Genomic DNA, 21396 nt, shown 5'->3' with positions numbered 1-21396 from the left:
ATGAAGACCTCCTTCAAATTTATTCAGTGTCATTTAAGTTCTCATGCAAATCTTGTGCTGCCACCTTAAATGTATACTACTTACCATTTCTGTACAAAGGATCTCTAATTCTTTTTGCTATGATATTATTAAAATTATATCAATTATTTTCTAGTTGGAATGCATACTACCGAGACATTTCTTACTGCAAATCTCGAATGTTTTCTATTTTGTGCAAATATTAAAAATCTTCACGAAACGTGTATTGATATAGTGAGGTATCCTACGGGCCAGGAACATGTCCCCCGGCATGTAGAGAAGTAATAATCGCATTCAAATATGCTTCCATGGGGTCGAGTGTGATTGCGTTCCCATTACTCTTTCAGGAAGTGGCTAAAAAAAGAGTCCAAGAGGAAACAGAGCTAGATATGTTTAATGAAAGCAAATTAAGACATGCAATCAATTCAACAATATTTTCTTACTTACTGTTCTTTCTTCCTAATTCCATAACTGATAGATGCCTGAAGCAAACGTTCTCAATGGCAATGATAAACAGATATTGTGCCATTCATTTACTTTGCACCGTACCAAGCATGACTTACAACAATGGTCAACAAGGAAGATGATGTAAGTACTTTAGACCTCATACATATCAGATTTGCTGCATAGAAATATATTGTAATGGGCATAAATAATAATAAAAATTCAAAAGTTGAAACAAAATGCACACATTTTATTTCCTTGGGTTAAATGGGGCAGAACTTATTTATCTTAATACATTTCAGATCATCAGATCCGACAACTTAGGCCCTATCGAAAATTTACAATTAATTCAGAAACGGAACAATTTCGAGATTTTCAGACTTTTCAACATTAACTAATTAGACATAAGTAATATATTTTCTATAAAACGTCTACCCGAGTCTCCATTTTGAATTCAAACTTTTATGCACTTAAGTTCTCGTTCTTACAAACTTCAAATGAACAATAATCAGCCTATATTTATAGTTTTTCTTTGTTCTGTATGGCACGTGCTTTACCAGTTATGCCACAAGGGATGCAAGCATATGGTGCGAAACATGCCGAAAATGTCGATCTGAAAATCTCACTAGCTGAGTCCAGGAAAATCGGTCCAGTTACTAGAACAATACACAACTGGTCATATATGCTTTACCTGTATAGTAACAATTGTTGTTGAATTCGGTATACTCACAGCAATACTAATGTGATGGTGAATTTCCTTTCGGTGTACATTTTCTACATAATATTCACCTCAATTCGAGACTGTGTAGAATGCACAGATTTTAGTGCGATGGAAACAGGGCTAATCAGAAATGAACGCAGATATCTGAATTGGTAATAGAACGTTATCCAAGGCAGTTCATAAAATTGAAATCGCATTTTGTCATAAAGAAAGAAAATCATCATATGTACAACATTGAAGTTTACTTGTAAATAGACTGAATAAATACTAAACGAAATAATTACATATAATATATAAAAGGTTTTTAAATGTATTCAACGTCAAATGGTCTGCATGATTCAGATTATATTACTCACATCATGATAAATTGGATGTCTTTCTTGTCACATTGAGTTGTATATGTATGTATCAGGGTTTTAAATAATATCTTTATGTTTGTTGTAGTACCTTTACATCTCAGGAATTGGGGATATCAGGTTACTGCTCCATGAAACGCGTAATATATGTTAAGTATACAGCAAAGTGTTTAAATTTTACAATACCTGCAAAGTAGCTACTTGACAAGAATTGAAAGTGTTTGATGTTTCAATAGTTGTGCCCTCCGACAGCTTTAGTATGGTCTAAAGAAAGAGCACCAGGGACAATCTACGAAATTTTAATCTGTTACTTGATAGTTGAAAGAAGCAGATGTCAAAAGTGAAAGAATTTCATATATACGTTATAGCTACATTGCACTAATTAGTAAGTTCAATTGTGCTTTTACCATAAGGACTCTATTTAACACTTCAAGTGATCTTTAATTCAGCCTAATCAATTTCAATATTGCAAAGGCAATGTACTCTGGAAACGAGATGCTCGAAGTGCAAAATATTTATTAAGGCTCGTTATTTTTGACTGAAAAGTAGATATATTAATATGGTTTTATTATGTAACATTTTACACTGCCACTGTAAAACGACCTAGGTCTGTCTTTGTGAATATTGTTTTCATTATATGTTTCAAGCATACAAAACTCACTTGGCCTTGCGAAGGTTGAAACGAGTCGTATACCAAGCACATATTGGATATCGATTACGGACAACGTTTGCTCCCAGATCTGTTCAATACAACTTAAACATGTAAAAAGGACACAAAACCAGTTACAGGAAATCAAAATTAACATTGCACATGATGGGTGTATCGAATTTAAGTCTTTAAGTACAACATCCTGTGAAGGATTTGTATCCTATTAAATATAGTCGGCAAATTGCGACAGGAATCCACTATATGTCACTTTAAAGGTGAGGCAGCTCTGGACTACATGTTTTGCAAGCAACGCAAAATTTAATCAGTCATTCAAGCAAGTCATAACTCCTACTGTTTTGCTTATAGACGTGTAGTTTCGTTAAATACTTTTAATAAATGTTATAATTTAAAACGGCATGAAATGCTTTCAGAAAATATTAGGCAGCATTCTGATAGGTACAGTTTTAATCGTTTTTGTTTTATTCTATCATTTTGATTGTTAGATGTATTCTCTACTAAAATTAGCCCTGAATATATAAATAAAAATATGTCCTGTTTATGCTCTTTAAGGATGGCAGGAAGGACGACTTCACCGTGCTTGCTAGATTGCATGATAAAGCTCCAAATAGAGTTAGATCTCTTTGATCCTGAACATTCACGTGAAGTAGCATTCATATTATTGAGGTGTTAAGTGTCTGACTCGTTCATATGACTAGGTACAAGGCTGAAAACTTATTTTGACTCATTCATATGATTAGCTACAAGGCTGAAAACTTATTTTTACTCATTCATATGATTAGGTACAAGACTGAAAACTTATTTTGACTCATTCATATGATTAGCTACAAGGCTGAAAACTTATTTTGACTCATTCATATGATTAGGTACAATGCTGAAAACTTGTTTTGATTCATTCATATGATTACTGATACTTATATGTCGAGTTAAATGTATTAGTAGCACATAATACAATTTATCAACGTTTGCAGTACCTTGAAGTATGTGTTCTATGATGGTAACCTAGAAAATGTACTGGTATAGTACCTAAATTGTTTGAACTGTTTAAATGGAACTACTTGTATATCATAATCTGTTTTATTATTCATTGTTCACAATACCTAATATTTACACAGAATACATCCATCGATTACAGGATCACAAAATAATACAAAGGTTGTATGATACACTTGATATCACTGTACCAACCTAACGTACAGATACCTAGGTAATAAAATAGTCTCAGAATTTATATTTAAGCTAATATTTGAAATGAACATAAGATTGCAAGCATAAAAATATCCCATTGGTATTAAATATAACCTTAATGAAAAATCAACATGTTAAGCATCGTATTAACTAGAAAATAATGGTACTGAAAATGACTTGATATTCATTAGCGTTTATAGTAGTAAAAGTCATCTCCGGCAGGCTGGGTGAACAACTGTCCAAGCTCCTCCTTCATTTCAGTGAATGTTGGTCTTTTGTCTGGGGATTTAGTCCAGGTTCTCTGCATCAAACCATACCACCTATCAGGAAAGAAAAGAATATCTGATATCTGCAATGATGGCTGAGAATGATTAACACCTTGTTCACAACAAAATAACTTCTTCATTGGAACATGTACCTTGGCTTGTAGTTGAAAGCGTATATTATAAAGGAAGGGATCGATATACCAGAATAATTAAATGTATAAAACAATTTAGTACAGAATATATGACAGTTTCACATGAATACGAATCAATCATATAGTAAGTAATAAAATGGCAATTAATAAAAACTAATTAATATTTTGGATGCTTCATTAACGTAATCCTCTCTCTCTCTCTCTCTCCCACACATACACACACCCCCCACACCCACACACACAACCAGAAATAATAAGGACAAAGGTGATAATAATGTTATTTTATATAATAACAATAAGACCGTTGTACAAGAAGCTTTGTCGTATTCATATTTTACAATAAAGATAATTCTTTATAATGGAACGTCAATGATAATATTTTGATGGGATTTATTTATGTTTATGTTATGATACAGACAAGACAAGTAATACGTGGTAGCGATTAGATAATATAGTATGCCACCTCCATACCACGAGTAAGTCTTGTTTTTTTTTTTTTTTTTTTTTTTTGTTGTTGTTGTAACCTTGCAGAAACATTGTAACTGATTGTCGATTATCAATTAATGGAGTATCCTAACATATATTATTAACGAACGGAGTATCGCAGCATCGATTATCAATTACCAGAACATAGTAGACACCGCTGAAGGCCAAATTTACTTCTAGTTTCTGCTTCCACTAAGCAACAACACATGTACTACAACAATCTGTTGTTACTGTGCTCTCGCTCTCTCTTTCTCTCTCTCTCTCTCTTCATTACTAATGACACTTTCTTTGACAATAATGGTGATGGTGATTACACAAATGGCGAATATTAGGATGTTGATCTGAAATCATCATTAATGTACGATTTCACTACAGTGGTATGCATTTCACAAGCACGAAGCTGTATAAAAAGATAATGTGAATACAAATTTGAAAGAAAAGGAATACAAGTAACGTGTGACAATTTATGCATCATAAGGGTATAATACTATTATCTCTCACTTAACAGCATGGCATTAACTATGATTGTATATAATATTATCTCTCACTTACAGCATGGCATTAACTGTGATTGCATATAATAGTATCTCTCACTTATAGCATGGCATTAACTGTGATCGTATATACTATTATCTCTTACTTATAGCATGGCATTAACTGTGATCGTATATACTATTATCTCTTACTTATAGCATGGCATTAACTGTGATTGTATATAATATTAGCTCTTACTTATAGCATGGCATTAACTGTGATTGTATATAATATTATCTCTTACTTATAGCATGGCATTAACTGTGATTGTATATAATATTATCTCTTACTTATAGCATGGCATTAACTGTGATTGTATATAATATTATCTCTTACTTATAGCATGGCATTAACTGTGATTGTATATAATATTATCTCTTACTTACAGAATGGCATTAACTGTGATCGTATATACTATTATCTTTCACTTATAGCATGGCATTAACTGTGGTTGTATAATAAGTTTAAAAGTAGTCTATAATTTTTATCGTATTCAATTTATGATACTAATGACATAAAAACTGACTTATTCATTACAGCTTGATTATTATGATATATCTCAACCCGGAGGTTTATATAAAACGTACGTGTCATCGCATAGCTCTGGTTTTGGAAGACGTTCTCCTTTTCTCAATCTTGCAGATAGGTCACGGCTCTTGATATTGGGATACGGAGTCTGGCCTGTATGAACAGAGATATATAATAAGCTATAATTAGGGACAGGCAGAGGAGAGAAAAGTCAATGGTTTTGAAATACTTTAGATGTTTAGATTGACATAGGTATGCATAGATATAAAAAAGATGTACTAACACACGCACATGCATAAAAACAAAATATAGATATATTGTTCGATTGCCTTGTCTATGATTAAGATGGTTTCCATCTACGATACGTCACGGAAATAAGACTTTAAATTTGGACTTTATATTAATTGAGATGTATGGAGGAGTGAATCGAGCTCTATATCAGCAAACGAGGCATGCAACCGAAATAGATTTTGTCACTCGAATCATTTCATTTTTATGACCTAACATGGCCTTTCAGTATTGATGCTGATTTTATGACGAAAAGGATTATATTCAAGTTCTACCAAAGCATGATGCGAAGATAAAAACATTATTGATCCAGTAATCTTTGACTGCTGATGCATTGTACGTCATTTTACAAGGTAATTGTAACACGTTTCTTCAAGTCGAGAGTCATTTGGCAATAAGAGCTGTGTATCATTTTATAAGAAAATACTCATTGATATGATACGAGAGTGAGTTTCGTTAACTCCAGCTAATTTTGGCTTTATGTTATCGTCACTTAATTTCTTTGTGATATTCACTATATCACTAGGTACAAAGAAGCAAGTTTTCGTTACTGTATTTACCAAGGTTTATAATTTCTGAATGAAACTGGAAAACATGATATACGAATACTGAAGTTTTCGGCTGTTTCACATTGCCGAACATGTGATTAATTTGTAGCAACCAATGAATAAAGAAATGTGCAATTTTGCCCACAAATTTTATATTACTTCAGTGTTTGTTATTATCATAATCAATATGTATCACGTGATTTCAAGTAACCATGACGAAACAAGTTGCTTGTTACCCATGACAAATCACACTTTCCGTCCTAGACAAATCTGTTGGTCCGGATTTGCGAAATGTGATCATTTGAAAAGGTTGAAGGCATAGTAAGTGATGCAAATTAATTTTCAAACAAATCGTAGTTATTTTAATATGTGGATCGCTTTTCGGATCGCATTTTAATATGTGGATAGCTTTTTCGCAATTCCTACTTCATTACTTTGTCGCCGACATTTACGATATTTAGAACAGTTGATCCTATTCTCCGAGTTTGTATTTGAAGGAAAAACGATTAAAAAAAGTAGAAAATTTTATGAATACATATTTATTTTGATTATTATTTGTATTAAAGATAAGTGTCGGTGCTAATATTTAGCAAATACAGAACTATAGCCGTATTCATCCCAACAATTGTCACCAGCAAAATGTGCCTGAGTAACGTTACTGGAGGAGAAAGGGAGCTAATTTTGATTGCATCGAGGTACCTATATAGAACTAACCAAAGGTTTTCCTATAACAGTTAGATTTCAGTCTACATATGGATTATATTAATAGCAAGACCTTTGAGAGTTGTTACAATATCTCAGAATATATTTCGGATAAATTACAATGTTTAAGACCGGATGTTCCATTGGATTACACTTAGATATTTTTAATGTAGGATTGTAAACATGAAAATGTATTATATAATAAAACAATCCACATATCCTACAAGCTGTAAATAAGGTAATAATTTCAATACCTGATATAATCAGTTAGTAGTGAGGGTGAATGAGAGAATCGGAGTACGTTAACGATATCAGAACTCACTTTATTCTTCCACTCCAACTAAGTTTTCTTTTATTACTAACCATAGTGTAACTAGTGTGATCGTATAATAGTTACCTGAGTTCAGTAATAATCATACAAAAAGAAGCATGTGGTTGGATTATTTGGAATTGTTGCCCTAATAACAAAAACAGCATCTGTCACTCATCTTACAACAGTCTTAGGAATTGTAAAGTATTGCAAACAGAGAAAAATTTCAAGAACTTTAAAATGACATGTATCCTCTGATACATAATACCTACTTGGATTGTATCCACATAATCGATTGGATTGTGTCCACATACTAGATTGGATTGTAATCATATAGTTCATTCGGTGATTTTTCACTATCGTACACAACAGAAAACAAACAACGCAATTTCTTCTTGCTTGACGGTATAAGATGCCAGTCGCACATTCTAATAATGTACATGCAAAAAAACATACAAACAAATAAAATAAAGCAAAAGGAAAAGGAAAAAAACAAACAAAACGATATAGCACACTGTTAATATTAATGTTGTACTGACTACGGTATCTTACTGTATGCGGTAATCAAACATTGCCAAGCAATGTACTGCCACCCAGAGCCTCTGGTGGGAACTCATTCGCGCAAATACGAAACAAACATCAGTTATGTTCAGTCATGCACAAATATGCATTAAAGGAAGTTTAAGGTAAATATTCATGTTCTAGTGCATTCAGTAATCGTCATGCATTATACGGTAAGGTCTGCCAATAGCTTGCGCACGAAAATCTCATATCTTGACTTCCGGTTTAACTATAACAACACCAAGTGACGAACGGTTTAATATAAAGGCTTCACCTAAATAGAACCTTATGTTTACAGCATAGTTTCAAGAAAGGTGTTGGATTTATCTTCCAATTCATTCTCATATTCTCCATTTGATAGTCCGGGAATTAAGTCTTGTACTGAGTAACCATGCGTGTGAAAAACTGTTTACGGAGGAATTCATGTATTGTTCCGTATAAACCGTCACCAGATAGGCACAACAATTTAACTTTCAGCTGATTCGGGGTGAAATACAAGTATAAGCATCGTGGATAAAAATTCGCCGCCTCAAATATCGACTAAATTTCTAAAGTCTACATTGAGAATCAGACGGCTGTACATTAAGAATTAGAAGCACATATCATATTAATTGCATCTAGCGTCTAAACTACTTAAAAGATTATTTATCGTATTCTTTAATGCGTAACATGTACATATTAATCGTTTTTAGACATGATTCAGAAATGGAATTTCCATGAAACTACACAGTAAGCATAGTTTTCTTAATTAACTGTCCAAAATATAATAAGCATTGGAATTTAATCAATCAGTACAATCCATTCAGTTCATTAGAAGAGGTGATGGAATCAGTTTTCTTCCTTTTAGATGAGAACTTGAATGGTGAAACAAAATTTCTTCCATTATGTAAATCTGAATTTAGAACTGAATATGTATTTCACGTAACATGATAGTAGACATTACCAAACTGATTTCGAGACATTCTGTGATATCAGAACATTACAATACTAAAAAATTAAAGAGAAGACCTAAAACAATTAAATGTTTCACCTACCGGAAGCTGAGGTCCAGACTGGGTAGTCCGTTTATTAAAATAATACATTCACTTTGAGCGACATTTCAATGTAACATTAATATAGTTACCCACTTTTGTTGACATTAAGTTAATACATAAATAGGCAAGCGAGACAGCCAGCTGCAGTGAAAAACAAACTGCAACATAATATGTTGCAACGAAAGCTTCAAATGCAGGCGACAAATAGCAAGGTACTTCAAGGTACATTTACGTCAAGCAAATCAATATTAGCAGTAGTCTAAAATAAGATTATTCATGACGCATGCAATATAGATATATTATCAGTTAATATGGAAAGGAGAAACATTTAAGGTGTTGTAACACGGCAATATGCCACCTCGTGCGCATGCGAAATCGGTTCCTTAACGACATCGTCATTTATTAAATCATTCTCAAATAGTTGTTTAAAACCAAAAATACACCTTTGTTAGTTGGCACTCATACAACCATTGCGGAGCCGAGACATACCCTATTTGGGTACATGTGTTTCACTGAACTACAATACTAAACTACAGTCGACAAATTCATGACCAATGAACGTAATACCTAGAATTACTTGAAATTAATCACCTTTTAGTTAATATCTGTTTTCTTTGTGGATAAAGGCTCAAACCAGACATTGTTTACATTTACAAGGTCAAAAGGAACACGATGATAAAGAGTCTCGTTATAATTTTTTATTGTAACATAGCATCCTGAAGTTAGTTTTTTTCAGTCTATTGCATTATAAATTGGATATATTAGGTTATGTCCGGATGCAACTCACATTATAACATGACTCTGGATAAAGTAGGTTATGCCTGGGGCTACTCACATTGTAACATTATCTTAGACATCTAGTACAGTAGGTTACGTCAGTGCTGCTCACATTATACTATTATTTTAGACATTGGATATAATAGGTTATATCTGGGCGTTACTCACATTATAAGGTAGTTATCTGCGATCATTTACTACTGGGACGAAGTATCGTATTTCACGAAATGTACAAGGACGCACTATTTCAGGAAATCTTAATTATGTCATTATTTGTATTTGATGTTTCAAAATAAACATAGGATTGCTTTTACATCAAGGTTATTTGATATTTCACTTGCATTCTTTCACATACATTCAGTACATATGGACAGATCGTTGAAAGAGACAACATATCAAGTTTTCAACAATTTGCAAATACAAATATATATATATATATATATATATATATATATATATATATATATATATATATATATATATATATATATATATATATATATATATATATATATATATATAATTGGGAATAAAATGTCTTTCGAGGAAATGTACAATTTTTAAACATTACTTTTATAATATTAACATTATAAACCAGAGAAGAAAACAATAACATGAATATCCTGTACCAATTTTCATCATGTAATGCGTGGAATTGAACCAAACTTTTTAATTCATGAATATTCGCTCGTTACAAACAGAGAAACGTAATTGACTGTATATAAAGATTCAAATACATTATCAACATACTGCACTGACCAATGCAGGTGAATAATTGATTACAATAACTTAATGATTCTGCTTTGGTAAACGCTATCAATCTTAAGAATTTATATAATTTAGGAAATGAAACAACTATAATATTAAAATATACTATTTTATTATGGAGACAGTACGATCCATCTTTTAGTTCTTAGAGAAGATAAAGGTATTCAGTAGTGAAGATATTCAACAGTGTCAAACATATAACGTATATCCTTGCATATAGTTGTCTATAAGCAATATCGAACTGCAAATAATGCACAACCGTTCGCAGGAGGAATTAACTAGGCTATAGATTCTTTAAAAAAAAGTTGTTTTGCTATCCACGGTCGGAACATTAGTTTTCTCTGGTACTCGGCCTCAATTAATAGTTAGTTGTGCGAGTAGCGGAGTGCGTAACAGGCAGAATACAAAAAAATGGAACCTGACAGAGTATATTTCTTTTGGGTGCTTGACCATTGTCCGTGATTGAGGGTCGAGTAGATTTGGTATACCTGACTGTTATCATTTTTGAATTAGTTATTTACTTATATTTGAGTTCAAGGTCTAGCACTGTCTACAATTTAGAATATTCTGGAATCGAACCTTAGAAGAACATCATGGTCATGTTATTTTTGTCGTAGGTGTTTTGTATAAAACTTTTTCAACAAAATTAGTTATTCATATAATAAGATCAGTCTATTACATAATAAAACCATATCAGTATATCATAAGACCAATCTATTACATAAAAAACCATATCAATATATTATAAGATCAGTCTATTACATAATAAAACCATATCAATATATCATAAGATCAGTTTATTACATAATAAAATCATATCAATATATCATAAGATCAGTCTATTACATAATAAAACCTTATCAATATATCATGAAATCAGTCTCTGAAATCATTTTCAGCTGTTTCCTTATATAATCTGAGAGGAGTCGTTTATTAAAAGTTATTCATTTTAATTACAACGTGCTCATTGATTCTTTAGACAAAATCACCATTTGGGGATTATTTTGAATTCATTCAAATACATTCTAGATTACACCATTGTTAGTCAACAAAGATGTTCACACATAAACCTATTCAAGGCAATTTGAACATTAGCCCATTAAATATTGGAATTCATTCAGAACATTCGATATTTATGGACTTGTGGATATAACTTTTAGGATCAGTAGAATTTAGTTCACAAAACTGTACTTTCATCTCAATTACTTTACTGTTTAATTTTGATAAATAAATTTATTGATTTTACGAAGCTCGTTTGTTTCTCATATTTCTCTTACTTAGTCTAAGACCGTAGAGTCGTAACAATACATAGGTGCGTGACAGAGTAGGAGAGTCAAGCATCTAATGAAACCGATTCGTTCGATGCTACAGAGGTTATTAAGTAAACAGATTTATATAATGTTGTACAATGTCATGCGTTTTGTTTGTTCCTTTATTTCTGTTCTGACTTATGTATCTTGGGAAAAACGAGATAAAAGACTTACCGAGACTAAATATCTCCCACAGGACGACACCATATGACCACACATCGCTCTTCTCGTTAGCACCGGCAGTGCTGTCCATACACTCCGGTGCCATCCATTTTATTGGAATCCTCTCCTGTAATAAATAAATAAATAAATAAATAAATAAATAAATAAATAAATAAATGGTGATCATGATGACAAACCAGCAGTGGGAAAGGAAGAAGCCAAACGAGTCTTATGTGATCCTGTTATATATAAATCTTTTTAGCTCTCCAACAACAGTTAGACGTATATAATCTGGTACTATGAAGCTAATGAGCGATAACATAAATTAAATTGTATAATTAGCAATATGAAATACGACTTATCCAAACCATTTTACTTCAGGCAGTAGTAAGAAGATTTATCAGGGCTGAATATATATATATATATATATATATATATATATATATATATATATATATATATATATATATATAGAGAGAGAGAGAGAGAGAGAGAGAGAGAGAGAGAGAGAGAGAGAGACAGACAGACAGACAGACAGACAGAGAGAGACAGAGAGAGAGAGAGAGAATTTCTATCGTTTGAAATATGTGGAAAGAGCACTGAAATATTTTAATAAATTAGGCAGGGGATTCTTTGAAAAGACAAGAGTGGGCTAAATTAGTGAAAATCGGTCAATGAGAAAAGATGTGATAAAGAAAAGCATCATGGCAAAAGGTGAAGAGCGTATATATATATATATATATATATATATATATATATATATATATATTGCTTCCTTTCTTTGTATCTGCTAAGAAAATACCGACCTTCTTTCCCGACTCGTTATCGCTATCATTCAGTTCAAAATTCTGAGGTCCGAACCCGGAAATTTTCACTTCATTTAAGACGTTCAAGAGAATGTTTCTAGCAGCAAGTCGACGGTGAACAATCTGGGAAAGTTAAGTTTATAAAATAGAATCTCAAATCAAGCACTGTGCAAGAGAAGAGACGCCTAGGCATTTGTTTAGATTATGGGATGAAAGCTTGAGAAATGAAATGATTCACATTTTCTTACGGATAAAGAACAATGAATACGGATTGATTACGGATTGCATGTAAAGACTTCAGCATTGGAAAACTTCTTGTAAGACCGTTGCGAAACCAACTGATGAAGAAACTATTCATTACAAAGATTTCATTTTATTGTATTTATTTATTTATTGAGCTTAGCGTGAAGGTATTTTATTAATTTGTGTATGTCATGTTGGTGGTGCTATTTATCAACCTACTGTTAAGTGAAAAGGAGAAGTGTTATAATCTTCACTGTGGGCTATTGACCCGATCAGCCCTCCCACATGTCGTTAAAGGCGACTAATTAAGGCAACCTTTCTGCACTGGGATATGTCCAGTCATGTTGTTGCAGCTGAAAGGGTCTTTGATTTTTCTTTTTAGGAATTTACGCCATCTTGGGTTTATTTTCGTTTTCTATGCCTTCATACCTGGCATTACACACCAGATGCTATACATACATGCATGCATACTTATTTTGATCTTCCTTGTAAAAAACATTTTCTGAAGTTGTCGAAGTACTATGACTTGTTAAGTGATAAAATAGGGACGAAATATATCCAAGGAAACTGTGAACAATATGTTCATGTATTTAAGTACAGCACATTTTTGACATTAATTCACTGAGCTGATGTTTATTAGATGTTTGCGAAGGTGCCATTTTCGCATAAATTACGTACGAACAGAGATGTAAGATGAAAGATTATGGAAACGATCCGTATAGCCTAACATTCATACTATACCAACCTTTTTGGAAACAAGGAATTCCATTCCTTTACAGGTATCCAATCCAAAGCGGTATAGGTTCTCCTGCAATTCCATGGTTACGTTATTTCTTTGGCTTTCCAGGTAATCTCTTAGGCTTCCATTTTCACAATATTCGTATATCATGAATGGACCAACTTGGAAAAGGTAGAACATAGCTATTTAATACAGTATTATCGTGATTACGTCGAAGAAACGAAATATAAAATAAACATACGATTCAGGAACTCTCATGAAACTCTGCTGCTTGACTTGTTATACTTGTATTTAACGACCTGTAAATATCAATGACATTCGCAACCAACACGAAAAGAACTTTCAACCCATTTTTCTACTCCTTACAAGATTGTTACTGATGCTGATGGTACAGATAAAGGAGACGAAGCTACTATGCAGCTACCAGTTTATTAAATGAAGATTACATGGAAAGACCTGAAGTATTTTGCTAATCAGGATATTCGATCGACTCAGACTAATATATATATCATGAAAAGGCTATAAACAAGTGTCCCAAGTTCAGATCCTTCATTCAAGATAGGCATCAGTCATGTTGAGCAATAGCGATGAGGTGGTATCGAGTCTATTCCGTAATATACATATATGTGTGTGTGTGTGTGTGTGTTTGTATATATACATTGCACCAACATGTCATGAACATATCCAAGGCTGCATATATATATATTGTTGTTGTTGTTGTGGGTTTTAACGCCATTTTTCAGCACAAGATAGGCTATGCATGGCGGCCAGTATTAATGGTGGAGGGAGAACCCAGGAAAACCGCGGGAAGAACCACCGACCCAGGAGAAGCTACTGATAAGCTTTCTCACATATCCTCATTGACCAAATCCTAGACTCGAACCCACGCAGACAGAGGTGAGATGGCAGTGATCCGTAACGGAGAGCGTTTTAGACCACTCGGCCTTCGTGTCTAAGTTCAGTGGGCAATTCATTCCACGTTGCTCGGCCCTGGTATGCAAAAAAAATCTCGGTCCATATGACTTTGTTTTCATAGTGAGAATAATAAGTATACGATTGTCAGAAGAGGAGCGTAAGTATCTTGCTGGTGTGTACACATCGGTGAGGTCGGATAGGTATGTTGGACAAGAGTTCGTCAATGAAAGGTAGCACAGAGAACAAATTTTGTGTTTGATTCTGGATCGAATGGATATTCAGTGTGGTGTGCTCTGATCGTGGTACTCTAAGTATGATCCGAGCAGCTGTGTTTTGAACTTTTTGAAGTTTCTGGAGCAGATATTGAGATGAACCAGACAGAGCTGAGTTACAATAGTCCAGTCTTGAAAGTACTAATGAACACACAAGTGTTTTAGTGGCATCAATAAAAGATATTTGCGAATTGAGCTGATGCGTCTCAGCTCAAGATATGCAGCCTTGGATATGTTCATGACATGTTGGTGCAATGTAAGAGTACTGTCCAGAGTAACACCTAGGTTTTGTACTGATTGTGTGAATTTAATGTTGGTGTTGCTGATAATAATATTTTGAGGTAAAGGATGTGAAGTAGAAAGTCTTTGTGTTGTGATCAGAATGGCCTCAGGTTTATCACCATTCATCTGCAGCTTGTTACATGTCATCCATGATTTCACATTAGAAATGCACCTCTCAACACCTTGGATGGTAGCATCAACTTCATTTGGGTGGCTAGATTTGTATATGTGCGTGTCATCAGCGTACAATTGGTGAGACACTGGATGATGATTTATAGTCTTGAGAGCGGCTGAGTGTATAGAATGAAGATAACAGGCCCAAGAACAGACCTCTGTGGAACACCACAACATAGATCAACTGGGCTGGAGTGTATTCCATTTGCAGTCACAATGTGTGTCCTGTTGACCAAGTAGGACTTGAACCACAGTAAGGCTGTATCATAAATGCCAAATACATTCTGGAGACGGTGAAGTAATATATCATGGTATATTGTGTCAAATGCCGCAGAGAAATCAAGGAGGGTGAGGACTGTAATCTTTCCGCTATCCAAAGCAGTGAGAATGTCATTAACTACTTTTAGAAGAGTAATTTCAGTACTGTGGCAACGGTGATATGCAGATTGTACATTGCTAAAACGATTGTTTGAATTCAGATGAGATACAGGCTGGGATAGAACAACCTTATATACCAAGGATTGTGTTGTCGTGATGTTCAACTATATACATTTATACAAGTATACGTATGTTCAACAACGTTTTATCTGATTTAAAAATATTTTCAAACATTCCTTCTACAGCTAATGGTAGTCAAACGCAACATATTTTGTCATAATCATTGTGCATTTTTAAAATTAATTGTACTCCGAAGGAAACTTTATGTAGTTTGTTTGCTTGACATGCATGTATGCACGTGCATTAATATGTAGTCGTGACAATTTTTAATATACAACTTTTACAACAATTAAAGTAATGCTTATATTTCTCCTGGACAAATTTAACGATTTGGTAACTTACTGTCATTGTCGTCTACAACGGCCCCAATAAACCTTAGAACATTTGGATGATTTACAAGCTGAGTGCCGCTAAAATTAATTTTTGCCATCATCAGTTCCTTGTCTCTGTTAGTGTAGCCCTCTGTTGAAGAGAAATTTGAAACAAATATTTTGTTTTAATTTCAAACTTCCATACGAATTGAATAAGCATATAATTAACGATTTGCAAGTATTTCTGCTGTCATTATATTTTCTAATGCTATCATTAGGCTTGGCACAAAACCAACTTTTCAAAAAATATAACGTTGGAGCACGACTGTACACTGAACAAATTATAATATGAAATAAGGAATACCTAACTCTGAGAGAGAGACAGAGAGAGACCGAGACAGAGAGACAGAGAGAGGTAGATAGAGGGAGAAAATTTATAACCCTTCAGGCACTTGGCGACAGCACTTTCTTGATTCCTTGCGTCATAAGTCACGGACACTTTGAATATGTTGGCAAAATGACCACTCTTCAGAAGACTTTCGAGAATGACGTTATTTCGACTCATGTGCCAAGACTGGCGTTCATCAAAATTCATTCCACCGTAAATGTACATCTCGTCCTCATCACTTTTCTGTAGAAAATAACCAAACTTACTGTTTATTGTCATTAATATCGCCTATAAATTGTAATATGTAAATTCTGAATTACTTATTTTTGTTCTTTTCGCATATTATGCAAAATTACATACTGAGCGATGACTAATTTGAAGAGGTCAATATATGTCAATATGACGTTATAAGAACCGTGTCACCGGTGCATGCTTTGCAATTTACATAAACTCAAAGCACAGAAGTTGCTCATGAAACTCACAACACGCAATATGTGTTCAAAACTCTTACATCTTTAAATGCGATCGTACTTTTAGTTTGCGAGTCAGATTCACATCCATCGCCTGAATAAATAAATTACACAATCCTCCGCAATGAAAAATATTTCACATCAACAGAAATTTACTCACGGCATATGCATTCTTTGAACGTCTCCTGATCGTGTTTCTGATTCGGACAGTCATTGGACGTAAGCGTTCTCTGACAGGCTCAAGCTTCCCCCTTCTAATCAAAACTATTATTACTATGACCAAAGCAATGATGATTGCAGCAGCTGCAGTTGAAATAAAAGCATTATTGTTATATAATCGAACATCAAAAGATAACAGTTTTGAGGCCCACGGGAGTTTGCTGTAGTTTCTGATTTTGTTCAGTTTTGGAGGTTGTAGAGGAGCAAATGCTTTGCAGGATGTAACGTGTCATTTTAATGACGCCAATAATTCGAGATAAAGATGTTCGAGTGATCGAGTTTATATTGCATTCATTTCTGTTTCTAACATTTGTCTTCAGCATAGTCAGCAACCTTTACCTTAAGTTCACTAACACGAAGTGTACGTTCGATCGTGCGAAGCAGAAATGTACAGAAAGTATATGTTGATTGCACTAAATCGCTAGATTCTTATGTAGTGTTTTCGTGTGTTTCTGATCTCTATCCAAAAGCTTTAATGCAGTATGACAGAGGTATATCATTGAACACACACACACACACACACACACAAACACATAAACACTCAAACACACACACATATATATATATATAATGTATGTATGTATGTACAACGGAACCAGAACAAACCGACACCAGCTCTCATGCACCAGCAACCTGATCAACACGTTGTGCTCTCAGTCGGAAAAGAGAGCAGAACAAGGTAAAAGGTAAGAAGTCGATGTGCACAAGAAGTCAGTCGCTAGGCAAACGGTAAATAATATTAAGCTGGTTGTACATAATGTGTACTTATCAGTATAATTATCATTATTATATGCTCATTTTTTCCCTGTTAACTTTATATTGTCAGAATCGTTCAATATTCCCCGATACTGAACGCGCGCGACAATACACATATAGCATTCACGTGAATAAAGGAACTACTTTCTATTGTAAACAAACAATGACGCAGACGTACTTTTGATTTGTAAACAAATCATATACACTCGCGTAAGAGGCTCTTTACGTTGTGGTTGTTTAAATTTGTTTCTGAATGAACTAAAACATGTTTCGTGGACTGCAATAAAACCAAGTTGTTTTGGCACATTCCGCGTTGATACAATGTTACGGATTTAGGCTAGCTACATTATATAAAAGACGTAAGATTATGTCCTTACAAATAACATACAAGTGACAAGGCATATACTGTAATTTCGATGATAAGTGCAATTGCATCCTCCTTACTGCACTCAAAATGAAATAAGCATCGAATTCCATAGCGTCCTTTTGATAATTGCAATTGAAAGACTTCATATTTTTCCCACGTTATGATTTCAAACATTCAGTGGCAGAAACAGAAACACATTTGCAGACGTAAACACGCTTCTCCCCCGCCACTTCAATCCGATGTATTTCATGTATAATTTGCACAGATGAATCCAGTCCAAAATCACAAACGTTCGTTGAATCGAAACAAAATACCAAAAGATATTCATTCCAGATCAAATGGAAAAGTTGTTGCAATGCGCATTCATTCACAATATGACTGCAAATTTCAATTTTAACTAGACACGCCATTTTCTTTCGAAAGTTCTGTCGAGCGCGCGACTAAGTTCAAATTTATCTGGGTGGAGTTATGTGCGCATTAATAATGATGTCATTGTGTAATGACAAATCTGGACTTGTGTATTTAGTTTGGAATACGGCATTCATTCATTTACATTGTTTCTTCTGGTGTATTTTGTTTATATAATTAAACCTTAGGTAGAATAAAAAACATGAGCATATAATAAAAAGGTTACTGCATTTGTATGGGAAAATATGAATCTGCTTTTTCGGAAGGATATATTGCACTCACAAGTTCGTACAGTATTCCATCCAAAACCTCGTTCATATTTTCCAATACAAATGCAGTAACCTATAATTATACCTATTATTACACTTATTGTATACTTATTATTATATGCGTGTAGATAAGAGACTGGAATAGAAAGTGGAACGTGCATCATAATCACCAATATATTGTTATTAGTGATATTGTTGTAAATGGAAAATGTCATGGAGTGAAAACTAACAAATTGCGGGTAAAAGATAAACAATTTTTTTTGCTAAAGTTTGAACTTGCCCGCTTTAAACAAAAATGCGATATATGTGTGAGCATTTCTCCACTCTAGTACTTTACAATTTGATGTGCAAGTAGCTGAAAATGGGGATTCTGGTTCACTTTCATCACTGTGTGATGAAGGAGTGAGCAGAAGAGCCTCTATAAAGCTACACTACTGGGTTATGGGGGTTCTGGCTCACTTTTTTTATTTGATGGATTATCCTGTTTACGTGAGACTGGCTCACGTTTTACCGATGGGGATTCTGACTCACTCTTTTAGAATTGTGCTTTTGTAATAGAATGTCTCTTCTGTGCTTCCCCTGGAGTGTAGATAGGTTGGGACTCAGTAAGGAGAGTCAGGACCCAGAGTCTGAATTAAGTGAGGAGGAGTCTCATGAGTGGTTAAAGCGTGCGAAGGAGTTGATAGCGTACGGATTTGAATTATGTGCCTGAGATGATATATTGTGAAGAGAGAGATGAGGAGGAAAATGACTGAAGAGGCGTAGTCAAAGTAATCAACGCCCAGTGCAGCGATACATTCAGCAGTATTACATCAAAAATAAATTGAAGCGTTTTCATTTGTCGGGGTCTCAGCGAAATGACTTTCATTATTGGCTGAATAATGTGACTGGAGTTCAGTTGGCTGATCGTGCGAACTTCATAACAAATTGAGGATGTGTTCAAGCGTATCTTTGAGAAGATGGGTCTTCAAGAGCATACCTCGAAATGTAGGACAGTCTCTGGGAAGAATTTTGGGTTCGGAGTACGATACGATTATTTCGGAGGCGCTATCCTAGTCGAGGAAGCGGTGTTAATCTATGGGTTGAATTGTTCAGGATAGCCAAACCACTTGATGAGTGATTTATTCCCTTTGATAGAGATGGCTCTGTCAACTTTAAAGACGTCCTGGCTTTTTGGTTTTGTAATTCCTGCTCGTAGCAAGACCCTTGGTTGGTTTCGCCTGAAGAAATTTTGAGGGTGTTATTAATAGGTATGGGTTTTTGAACGGCATCGACGACGAAGATTTCTTCGGTCTAGTAAGGAGTGTACCTTTTCACGAACGTGGATTTTTGTCTGCTGATTCTGAAGTGATTCTCTACTTTCAATTTGGATCGAAAAATAAGGCCTCTACGACCTTCTGTTTTTGATCTTTGGAAGGGGATTCCGCTGGAGTCATTCGAATGCTTCGATGGCAGGTACGATTGTAGTAGTCGACGAGATCTGGTGGGAAATCTAAACATCGTTTGGCATTAGCGTTGGTTAATTTCTTCAACATGAGATGTTTGAAAGCTCTGTTAAACGGTTTTTAGCCACTCTGAGACTGTTTTGTTATAAAATTCATTTCGGTGATCCACCAAGAGTTTATTTGATGTTCGTGGACCTATGATTTTAATGCAGCGGTTCCACAATGGAGTGTTCCATTTTTGTTTTTGAGAACATTGACCCAAGCGTATTTACTAAAGACATCGATGGCGGTCATGAGAAAATGGAAATGATCTTTGTACGCGCTGTAATCTATCATATCAACGAGATCTGCTGAACATATCTCGTCTGCGTCTATAGCGATGGCTCTGCTTTGTGGAAAATGCATGCGTGCGGGTTTATGCAGTTCCTCTGTCAGCAATGTCATGGCCGGATATTCTGATACGCCAATGCCCAACTTATGTTTAGTGAAAATGATGCCAGGCACGAGAACGCGATCTATCCGTTCTCTGAAATGTATAGGCTTTAGTGCCTTTAAGTCCCTCAGCATGATTCGATCGCATCCCGCTTTATCGTCGGGATGATCTGATTAACAGATATCGTGATGCATCACGATGGCATCAACACCGTTGTAGGGTTCCTGGCCTGGTAGTGGCTGATCGTGTTTATCCATTTATTGTTCTAAAGGATTCCACGGCCCTGTGTATTTAAGTCCTGGTAACGTCCATCCACCACGAGGTAGGGGAAGTGTTCGATGAAAGCATGGATATCCATGGATCCTCTGAGAATTTGTCGATGTCCACATATTTTACAGTCTCCCACGCACACATTTCTTTATACGCGAAGGTCTTTGCAGCTTGTATCGAGATCGCAGTGTCTGCAATGGTGCATGTTGTATACAAAGTTATGACACATTACCGACGATGATGTGTGCTTTTTAGACCCACAACCAGCACATCTCGATTTGATCATGTGGCGATGATTTTGGGTGACCACC

The 21396-nt window shown here is 34.6% G+C and overlaps 1 protein-coding gene across 1 annotated transcript in view; it reads right to left on the bottom strand.

Annotated features, from left to right (window-relative positions):
• Nucleotides 1-396: 396 nt before the first annotated feature.
• Nucleotides 397-21396, bottom strand: part of LOC149784063 (uncharacterized) — a 74744-nt gene continuing 53744 nt past the window's right edge. Inside the window, exons 16-23 of the mRNA XM_089932162.1 lie at nt 17079-17221; nt 16502-16691; nt 16092-16211; nt 13615-13769; nt 12627-12749; nt 11833-11947; nt 5420-5513; nt 397-3714 (exon numbers count right to left, since the gene is read on the bottom strand). Coding sequence (XP_089788288.1) covers nt 3582-3714; nt 5420-5513; nt 11833-11947; nt 12627-12749; nt 13615-13769; nt 16092-16211; nt 16502-16691; nt 17079-17221 — 1073 coding nt within the window. The 3' untranslated portion in view covers nt 397-3581. The remainder of the gene's footprint in view (nt 3715-5419; nt 5514-11832; nt 11948-12626; nt 12750-13614; nt 13770-16091; nt 16212-16501; nt 16692-17078; nt 17222-21396) is intronic.

This window comes from Sinohyriopsis cumingii, chromosome 14 (genome assembly GCF_028554795.1).
Source record: "Sinohyriopsis cumingii isolate HCF-2022 chromosome 14, ASM2855479v2, whole genome shotgun sequence".
Classification (NCBI taxonomy): domain Eukaryota; kingdom Metazoa; phylum Mollusca; class Bivalvia; order Unionida; family Unionidae; genus Sinohyriopsis; species Sinohyriopsis cumingii.
The sequence above is the reverse complement of the archived record's forward strand: the minus strand, read 5'-3'. Positions and strand labels throughout refer to the sequence as shown.